The sequence below is a fragment of the Elaeis guineensis genome, chromosome 4, assembly GCF_000442705.2.
Source record: "Elaeis guineensis isolate ETL-2024a chromosome 4, EG11, whole genome shotgun sequence".
Classification (NCBI taxonomy): domain Eukaryota; kingdom Viridiplantae; phylum Streptophyta; class Magnoliopsida; order Arecales; family Arecaceae; genus Elaeis; species Elaeis guineensis.
In genome coordinates this window covers 51,233,576-51,244,267 of record NC_025996.2, presented here as the reverse complement: position 1 = coordinate 51,244,267, position 10,692 = coordinate 51,233,576, and the positions used below count along the sequence as shown (strand labels likewise).

The 10,692-nt window shown below is 36.5% G+C and overlaps 1 protein-coding gene across 2 annotated transcripts; it reads right to left on the bottom strand.

Annotated features, from left to right (window-relative positions):
- Nucleotides 1–3,919: 3,919 nt before the first annotated feature.
- LOC105032705 (tetraspanin-19-like) lies at nt 3,920–10,491 on the bottom strand. Of its 2 annotated transcripts, none has more exons than XM_073256518.1 (7): nt 10,377–10,491; nt 9,839–10,029; nt 7,803–7,902; nt 5,830–5,910; nt 5,629–5,733; nt 4,468–4,641; nt 3,920–4,351 (listed from the first exon to the last, which is right to left on the bottom strand). In XM_073256518.1, exons 2-7 carry the CDS (start codon nt 10,003–10,005, stop codon nt 4,340–4,342), a joined length of 639 nt encoding a protein of 212 aa, XP_073112619.1. In that variant the 5' UTR covers nt 10,006–10,029; nt 10,377–10,491; the 3' UTR covers nt 3,920–4,339. The 2 variants fall into 2 exon arrangements, with proteins under 2 accessions (XP_073112619.1, XP_073112620.1); XM_073256519.1 differs by lacking the exon at nt 10,377–10,491 and adding an exon at nt 10,111–10,254.
- Nucleotides 10,492–10,692: the final 201 nt, after the last annotated feature.

The window sequence follows — 10,692 nt, the reverse complement described above, 5'->3', positions numbered from 1 at the left end:
CTTCTTTTCTTCTCTTTTCTTTTCTTCTTTCTTTTCCTGACCAAACAGAGGAGGGACACGAGGGGGACTTGGTGGCTCGTGCTTCGGTGAGGTGCGGCGGCACGGTCGGAGGTTCGACAACAGATGGTGGCATCTGATCGACGGCGACAGAGCAAGGGAAGGCCGGCGGCAGGTGGTAGATAATAATAAAAAAATCAAAAAAGCAGGGGATCGTCCTCTTTTCTTGAATTTTTTTCGATCATTGGCCGATTACCGACGGCCATGATCTTCAAAGAAGATAGGTAGAGAGGTGGGGGTCCAAATCTAGAGGTGTGGCACCATGAGCAGTGGCGCTGGTGGCCAGAAAAGGGAGGGAGATGGCTCGGCCGAATAAAGTAAAACAGGATCTTGTTCTTTTGTGAATTTTCCTACAAAGCCGATAGTCGGCGAGGGATGTGTGATGCCATAGGAAGAAGGGGAAGGAAGAGAGAAAAGAGGGCCGGGGCTTACCTTCGACTCCAGTGAGGTCTCCGATGAGAATTTGAGGCAAACACAAAGACGACATCTATGGCTTCAATGGAAAAATTCGAGAGAAAGAAGAGGGAGAACTTGGTGCTCGTCGTGGCTGGTTATGGAGGAGGGAGGAAGGATTTTGTAGGACTCTTCCTATGGTTCTTATTTGCCCTATGAGTCTTTGATCTAGTCGGACAAGGGGAGGAAGAAGAAGACTCCCATTGGGAGTCTTTGTTCATTCTTTTTTTTTCTCCGTGGGCTTGATGGGCCAAAATCGAGTGGGCTTGGTTTTTAGAACAGGGTATTATATTCTATACTCCCCTTAAACCAAAGTTTCGTCCTCGAAACTTAGCATACCTTCATTATCAAATAAGTGAGGATATCTTGACTTCATATCACCTTCAAGCTCCCAAGTAGCTCCTCTCTCTCTCTCATGATTGCTTCAATGGATCTTCACATATGGAATTATGCGCTGCCTTAGGACTTCCTCTTTTCGATCAATAATTTGGAGGAAAAACTCTTTATAGGTTAAGTCTTCATGAACTTGCAATGGCTCATACTTTACCACATTATTTGGATCAGGTATAAACTTTTTTAAATGAGCAACAGGAACTTTAAGAAAAATTTATCGACTCTTATTCAATTAAATATGATCTAGCTAAACGAGATCTATCTACCCATTACTGGACTTTAAGTCTACCAATGTTCAAACTTATTGCTCTGATACCATAAAATATCACGTCCCAAATCCGAGACATAACACGGCCATGCTATCAAAGGATGCAGCCCTCGATAACACGAAATTATATTTATTTTTTTAATTATAATAATAAATATATCATAAATAAAAAAAATAAAAAGATTTAATTCAAATTCTTAATTAAATCAAAACTGATTCAGAGCATCTAAATCTAAAATCAAATACTAAATTCATGTTCAAAATTTATAATTATTTACTACAAGTTCATGATCATCAAATAACTAAATTTCAGCTACAAAATTTTCAAGCTTGCTATGTAGATTCCCAAGTTGGAATCTTTCGTTGGCCCTAATTTTATTCCTCTGTAAAAGAAAAAAAAAATAAAAAGAATATGAGCTATACTAGCCCAGTAAGTAGAACTTGCGCTTTCTTATCGGATCAAGCATAAATTTTCTATGATAATGCAATATTTAAAAAATAACAGATAATACAAAATAAAGTATTTCATAGAACATATAACAAAATAAGTCATAAACCAATCATGCATGCATAAATCATGAACATTTGATAAACATGTTTCGTAAATCATTCTTGTTATGTGTCCATATTATGTTTCTAAATCTTGCTTATAGATATTCCTACTATGGTCACTTTATATCCGTGACAGGGCCAGTATTCTTAATCAACAAGTTCATGTTTTATATGCTAACTTTATACCCGCTGGTAGAGCCTGTGTTCTTATGGATACTAGCTCCAGATGTCGACCTTTCCATAGAATTTCATTCATAGCTATCTAAGAGCCTTTGAAATCTTTATATATTTTTTTTTAAATATACATATACATAGATAGAAAAATAATAGAATTCATACTTCATAATCATGCTATTTTTATAGGATATATTCATGAAATCAATGCTCATAATAAAATATATTTTTCATATCACATAAACTGATTCTTATTTTATGAAAAATATAATTTCATCAACAATAATTTTTTACATGAAAAATATGATTATTTAAAAATAAATAAGGAGCATAAGATCCACTTATCTCGATCGTCCTTGATCTTTAGTCTTTCTTAAATAAATTAGGTAATCCTATTTAAAATATTAAATCATGATCACTTTTTATTTCATATATTCAATAAAATTAAATAATAAAAGAAAGTGGTTGGCTGGATGACCAGTCCGATAGACCATCTGGACATTAAATCGATTCGGGGTCATCTCGCTGAGGTCAATATGGATCCTTGAAAGAGGAAAAGATGGCCTGATATAAGATCTATAGATTTTTTTGAGAGAGAGAAAGTAGGAGAGAAAAATTTTAGAGAGAGAAAGAGAAATTTTAAAGATAGAGAAAGAGAGAGAAAGAGGAGAGAGAGGAGAAAGAAAATCCTCTCTTTTTTTTTCTTTTTCTTCCCTTCTCTTTTCTTTTCTTCTTTCTTTTCCTAATCGAATGGAGGAGGGACATGACGGGGAGGGGGCTTGGTGGCTCGTGCTTCGGTGAGGTGCGGTGGCATGATCGAAGGTCCGACAGCAGATGACGGCATCTGATCGACGACGACAGAGGAAGGAAGGGCCGCGCAAATAATAATAGAAAAATCAAAAAAATAGAAGATCGTCTTTTTTTTTTGAATTTTTTTCGATCATTGACCGATCACCGATGGCCATGACCTTCAAAAAAAATAGATAGAAAAATAAGAGTTCAAACCTAGGAGTGTAGCACCATGAGTGGTGGCACTGGTGGCCGAAAAATGGAGGAAGATGGCTCGACCGAACAGAGTAAAACAGGATCTTGCTCTTTTGTGGATTTTCTAACGAACCCGACGACCGACAAGGGATGTGTAATGCTATGGGAAGAAGGGAAAGGAAGAAAGAAAGGAGGACCGGGGCTTATCTCCGACTCCGGTGAGGTCTCTGGTAAGAATTTGAAGCAAACACAAAGACGGCATCGGCAACTTCAACGGAAAAATTCAAGAGAAAAAAAAGGGAGAACTTGATGCCCGCCGTGGCTGGCTATGGAGGAGGAAGGAAAAATTTTACAAAGACGGCATCGGCAACTTCAACGAAAAAATTCAAGAGAAAAAAGAGGGAGAACTTGATGCCCGCCGTGGCTGACTATGGAGGAGGAAGGAAAAATTTTATAAGACTCTTCCCAGGGTTTCTATTTGCCCTAGAAATCCTTGATCTAGTCGGATACGGAGAGGAGGAAGAAGAAGACTCTCGAGTCTTTGTTCATTCTTTTTTTTTTTTTCTCCATGAGCTTGATGGGCCAAAATCGAGTGGGCTTGATTTTTAGAATAGGGTATTCCAGCATCAGTTCGGAATGGATTGGATCCTGGATATAACATCAAAGGTATAATCTCATTGATGTTCCAAAAGAGAACCATCTTTCTATTGTTTATCCTGATAAAGTGCTGGGATATCTGTGCTGGTAAAATCAGTCAGAGCCAAAGGTGGGGAAAGAGTAAAGCATTTCAAAAGCCCATGAGTATTATAATCAGCTTCTTGAGTGAAGAATGTTTTGGCTCATAGTCACATGATTGAACACTTTTCATTGCGACACCTTCCTGTTTGAAAAATCCAGACTTAAACAAACAAGCCACACAAATGCTGCCACCACATGTCCAAGTGTCCGATATCAAACTGAAGTTCTAATGGAAATTGTCGAAGTAGTTGCTCCAAGAAAAGGCAATCTGAAATTGCAACGCCATAGCACCATTATAAGTATGGAATCAGATAACTCTTTTATTGAGTATTCCACCAAACAGGATGACGTCCAATTCCTATACAGGGTCATGCACAATAGAGCAGAATCACATCCTGACACTCATCTTATGCTGCATCCATGGCTAGGGTAATAACAATCCATCACCATAGTAATATGATGTGATAACTCCATCACTAACATGTGATGTTTATAAGGTATAACAGGCAACCCTAACATGCTGTATATAGTGAATAGGGGTATATGACAGCATAGTTGCGAATAGACAAGGTTTACTTACATCTGGATACTGTGACCATCTACAATAGTTTCTCTTACTGCTAATAAGATAAATAGTTCAAATATCAGTTGAATGACAGGAGACAACCACCATATAAAATATTTACTGCCAAGATCTATTCTTCTGCTGACATTGTGGTTTCACCTGTTAACCTGTGAGACAGATGCAAACAAGAAATGTACGATAATTCCAAGGTAGAGGTTGTAAGATTGACGAAACAAAGTATGGTTATTGCCCAATGATATTTAACCTACATAAGAATACTCACATTCCAAGAATCATTTCTGGAAGAGACATGAGGATCAGCAATGTATGGAGTATGCTGAACATGATTTTTCAAGATAGGAAGCCTTGCAGGCACATAGTCGTCATCACTGTCATAGTAGCTTCCACAATCTGGACCAAGAGCCCTGAGCATCATGGCCAGGAAGATGGATGATGCCTGGATACAGAGGTAAAATACTTGCCATTAGTAACAATAAAATGAGTAAAAACCCTTTGATTCCAAACAATCATTGTGATGAAGTTGGTTAAATACAGGAACGAAACACAAATAAATAGCTTCAAAGATAAGTTGATGCTTTCTCCTTCAGGCAGTAAGAAGTACTAGTGATGCCTAGCATGGGTTTCTAGAAATGAAACTTTAGAAGCATACCAACAGGCTATGTCCAGGAGATGGCTGACACTTAGAAATGCTTCAAAAGAATGAGACAAATGGAAAATATATGTTAATAGAAGTTTACATTAGTGAATCGAGCAGGCATATAGACAATCATAGATACTTCAGTACTTCAGCGCTTAAAGAATTTGTGAGATGGTCAGCAGAAAGGAAGAAAAATTGGATCAACTGATCATTTGACCAGGACATGTTATCATGAGTCACCGCAAAACAGAACCTTCTTTTTCTATAGAACCCGCTGAGTGCTTGCAATGTATTATGTACTAGAAAATTTTCTCCAGATGGTACTGTATCAGAGAATAAGAATTAACAAAAAAGTTCATGTGTCAAGCAACATACTAAATAAATGGTTCACATCTACATCATTGCTCTTATCAGAGTCCATCACCTGGCATTAAATATGCATTTAATGAGCTATATACCAAAAATGGAGCCAAATGCTCAAGTAAAATTTTTCTTTCAGTCACAAAGCAAAGATATTTGCAGCATTCTTTGACTGAGACCTAAAACTTTTCTTTCAGTCACAAAGAAACGATATTTGTAGCATTCTTTGACTGAGACCCAAATATTAATAAAGAAGTTCAGAAAGCAACAAAAAGCAACAACAATGGCTCTTGAAGCTTCAGTTATGCAATATGAACATTCAATAAACAGTATGCATGAAAAAGAAGAAAATAGATGGCAAATATTTCATTAAAAAAAAATTATGTCTGCCACATGCACGTGCACGTACTAGTATGAACAACAAACCTGTGCAGCAACAATCACCAAGCCTATCCCTTTGCACATCTCAAAGTTTCTTCTTACAAAATTCTTGAAATCATTCAGTCTCCCAGTTGGATCCTCCGGGAAATCCTGTCAAAAGACCACAGCCAATTGAAAACATCAATAACATCAAGCATCCATCAGAGATAAAGATTATAGGAACCAAATACATCAAAAGAAAGGTACCTCTTCCCAGTCTCTGTTCAGATATACATCTGCAGTAACTGCAGCCTCCAGCATAACAAGCAAAAAGACTAACACCATGTACTAAACACCCATTTAAGGATAACAAGTTTATACCATATCTTTACATTAATTTCATTTTTGAAGAAATGAAAAATGAATCTTGTATAACATTTTGAAACCATATAATGCTTATTCGAATGTTTTAGCAACATGATAGTAGCATTAGCACCAATTACTTCCAGCAGAGAAGATGCATGTATCTAGAAAAGAAAGGTGAAGATAAATGCAAATAAGAGAGACTATCTGGCACATAAGGTTCTATCACTTAAAAACTTTGATTGGTGAGTAACAAATTCCCATTAAGCAGTGAAAGTAGTGTAGTCTGATGGCATGTTAGTATAGGTTATATAACCAATATTTTTATAAAAAAAGGGATTATCAAAGAGAGGAACTCAAACCAGACAAATGACATAGCTGTGAACCTCATTGAGTATATCATGAAATCCTACATAACTCATTCTACTTTTAATAACATTGACAACTAGATCTAGTAATATGTTTAGATGTGTCAAACTTCTGATCTAACATTTCATTTATGAATAGAACATTCAATTCTAAATTTCTTTTAATCGATTAGACAACAATATGTGAAATAAACAAAGTTCTAAGGGAAAGATCATTTACACCAGGAGCATCATATTCTTTGTTTCTCTCCCTCAAAATTTAAAGACGTAAAATAAAAAGCTAGTTCAACAAGCAAGCCGCAAAGTAACGCTACTTCCAGTAGTTAAATTACCTGCAGTTCAGTTCATTAAATTCAGATCACATAGATGCAGTCCTAAATTCATTAGCATTATCCAATATTTTTGTTGCATACTTTGCCAAATAGGAAGGGTAGGCCTTAGTGCAATGGTAAGGTAGCATTTAAACGGTGAGGTCCTCTCTATACACCGGAGCCTCTTCTTTCATTTTATCAAATGTTATTGTTAACTTGTATAGTTCACACTCTTTAGCTCTACCCATTACTTATACAGTAATAGTTCTTTTCACAATAAGAGTTATCCATACAGTGATGATATTTAATTATGAAAGTTGGCTAGATAGCTGATCCTGTTAGTCCGTTCTTTCAAGAATAGGAGTATAATTTTTTTGCTTCTTATAATACCATTTCCTCCACTTAATGGATAACCATTTGCTCCCAATGGGGAATTGCTTTTCATCTCAAATCTAGGTGATTGGATTTGCACCAATGTAAACCATAAATTCCAAACACAATATAGGTATATGATATATCTTCTCTATCTATCCTATTCATTGGTACTGATCATTGATACTGAAAAATTATCTCATTTGTTTAAACTCTGCTACATTGTGACCTAGGTGTCATGGCTTCTAAATACGGAAATAGCTTCTCCGCATGCAAGGGTAAGGCTGCATACATCTGACCCTCCCCAAATCCCAGTGGCAAGAGCCTTGTGAACTAGTGCCTTTTTATTTTTTATTTTTTATATTACATTGCCAAACAGGATTCCAGTTCAACTCATATAAAGATCATGCCGAATGATCATTTAAAAACTTTTAAACTCGATATATAACAAACATAGCATGCAACCAAGCTCTCTACCTTGATTTCTTGACTTATTTGAATCAACTAAATGAGGAAGTGGAGAATAAAGTTAAAATTTGTTTGGAAATATATTCTTTTAAGTTAAAGCAGATATTATGAGTTTATTATCATATATATTCATGGCCATTTGATTTACTAGTGTGCAATGCAGGTGGACCTTGCATTGGTTTATTATCATATAATATTCATGCAAGAAATAATAAACGCAGCATGAAACTACCTAACTAAAAATATGATTCTTCTCAATTGTAGAAACAAAGATAAAGCTTAATCTTATGGTCTATTCAAAGTATATTCCAGCTAAACATCATAAGGATTTCAAATTAACTTCCTGAAAAAAGGATACACAAGAAAGGCAATGACCATTAGCTGTTTCTGCAGCAACATGACCAGAGCAAGTTATCAAGCAAAAAGTTACTCCAAGACCTAGAAAAGTATAAATGAACCTGCAAGTTCATAAATAACTAGCTAAGAGAAAAATCACAAGTAAATGCACAGGAGGAAAAAAAGATCATGTAACGCTCGAACAGCATGTCAAATTTTGAGTACTAGCAAACAGAGAATAATTATGTCTGCTAGCATGAAAAGGCAATAAACTCGAGGTGAACTATACAAGCATGAAGTTTTCACCTCCTTCACAAGAATAAACTTGTATAGGTAAAGCAATATAAGAAATGTTGAGCTTTAGTAGCAGGAAAACACTGACTAGTGTAGTCATAATTAGTGTTTGTGACTCCCAAGGAGGCTATTTTTTCTTACAAAATATTAGCTGCTAAAGAAAGTTAAACAAACAATAATGGAAAAATGATGCTCTGACGACAGATATGACTGGCACAAGAACCAGAAAAAAGTAAATGTCACCCAAAACATAGAATCATATGCCAAAAGCTCTCCTACCATAACCAGAAATATAGTTTCTATCCTATATAGAAAGTTAAAAGAAATTTTACAATGGTTCTTGCATTTCTCACTAGCATTATATTGCACAGGAAAATATCATTATTTAATGACAAAATCAAGGGGAATGTAATTTCCTCAACATATAAACAGCAGTAAATCAAAGATCTCTGCTTATTATTTGTAAGGACTAGTTGTCTCCAGGGAAAATGAAAGGCTTTCATGACATTATATAGAAAACAAATGGACACTTCTCTTTGCCAACCATCAATGGAATTGTACATCAACCACTGAGTCTCCAAAAAAGTTACCAATTTCATACATGCAAACAAATTTAAGCATAGCACTGAAATTGTAAGATGATCCTTGGTGAATCAGTTTTGAATCAAAGTTAACATTAGACAGCTTCTCCAACTTCAAAATGATAACCTGGCTGCATATTGTTACCTTCTCCATTTCCTACATAGAGAACATATTGGTTTTCTAGAAGGATTAAAATGAAAGTAAAAAATTAATTTACAAGAACATAACAAAATTCATGTTCCCCATAGTGGAAGTTGGTCTGAGGGCAAAGCTGCCAGCTGAATAGTTCACAAAAGGATATGTATTGGCACATTCCAGTCCTCCAATGGACACCATAGTTATTGAACATTTTGACCAAGACAATCACCAGAATGAGTGCGGACATATGAACGTACACATATCACAAAGAAAATGCTAATCTTAACAGGGAAGACAGAACATAATATAAATGTGGCCACATATATTTTTCTATCAGTTATAACTAAAAGGCTCGCCACCGCCCTTCAGCAAGCAGCATTCAACTTCTCACCTTGGAAAATAAGATTTTTAATAAATGAATTATATTTAAAAAGTAGCAAGGGAAGCAGCACTAAGAATGTTTATGACAGAAAGTAAGAGGACGTGGGCGAAGAGGGAAGCCACAAAAAAAAGATATCCAATTAGAGAAAGAAGCAGACTGGAGTTCCTCTAGGTGAACTGCATTACTCAGAAACAAATAACTTAACGCACACAAAACACTTGATCTCATTTTGATATGGCGCCATCTTCCTATCTGATGCTATAAGAGGATAAAGTCATTCTAAATGATTCTTTAAAGAGAATATAGAGAAAAAGAAATCTACTTTTAATAGAATCACAGGCAAATAAGTTATTTCCCTGCAATCAAGCACCATCAAAAACACCACCTTTCCCCTGATTAAAGGTAAGTTATCTCTTTGTCCCCTTAACAAGAGGTCCTACCAAAATCCATATGATATGAACTGAGTCTAAGTATCATATACGTTAGTCCCTTTAGGTAGGCGTTATTCATAAATCTCATTGGCTCGCTTCAAAGGAAAATTGAAAATTTTAATCATAGTACACAAATAAATTCCCAAAGGGGACAACAAGAAGGAATATTAAATGCTTTAGTCGAGAAACTAGAAGGGAAGCGAAGAGAAAGAAGAGGGGGAAAAGACAAACCATGGAGGGGTGGACCCGGGGCCGGCGGCCCAGAAGGTACCGACCTGCCGGAACCAAACCCTGAGCATCCAAAAAGAGTAAAGGATCATCCCCATCCCCACCAATCCAATCACCGAATTCACCAGCTTCAGCAGGGATTGCAGGAAACTCCTTGCCATTCTCCCCATCCTTCCCACCTCCTCCTCCGATCCCTACAACAGAATGAGGAAAATATCAAAATCAAAGTTTTAACCAAATATTGAAGAAAATCAGAAGAACGAGGCAATATCTACCAAAAAGTTTCTGATTCTTATATATAAGAGATAGGATCAAAGCCAATCCAGCAAGGAAATCAAATTTTTAAGCCAAAAACGGAAGGGAACTAGCCAGACCCAGAGCAAAAGCAGAAGAACGAGGTGATATTGACCAAAAGTTCTTCTTTTTACACTTAAAAAGCTAAAAAGAAACCCAACCCAGCAACAAAGTTCACTTTTTAAGCGAAAATCGAATAAAATCAGCCAGAATCAGAACAAAATCAGTAGAGCAAGGTGATATTTACCGAAAGAGGAGAATCCAAGGGAAAACCAGGAGAATCCAAGGGAACGTTAGCTCGGCCGCCTCCTCCGATGCCAGAAAAGAAGAACAAATTCCCAACATATTATTGGTGGATATAGTCTGGATTTTTAACGCGTGGCAGGATGCCCCAGGCCTCGCTGTTTTCCGTTTGTCTGTACGCTCTGGTGGGACCATGTCTGACAGGGACAGCTACGTTGTCTCTTACCGGTCGTGATCACGAATTATTCATCCATGATGTTGATCTTTAACGGCTGTGATCGACGAAGAACGTACTGGCTTTTTTTTTTTTTTTTTTCCGT

Excerpts from the sequence above, each read along its gene's own strand:
- LOC105032705 (XM_073256518.1), bottom strand. The coding sequence starts at position 10,005 with ATGGGGAGAATGGCAAGGAGTTTCCTGCAATCCCTGCTGAAGCTGGTG. Across the intron at positions 5,734-5,829 it reads TGAACAGAGACTGGGAAGAG|GATTTCCCGGAGGATCCAAC; the intron begins GTACCTTTCTTT and ends GTCTTTTGACAG. Across the intron at positions 4,642-5,628 it reads TGGTGATTGTTGCTGCACAG|GCATCATCCATCTTCCTGGC; the intron begins GTTTGTTGTTCA and ends CTCTGTATCCAG.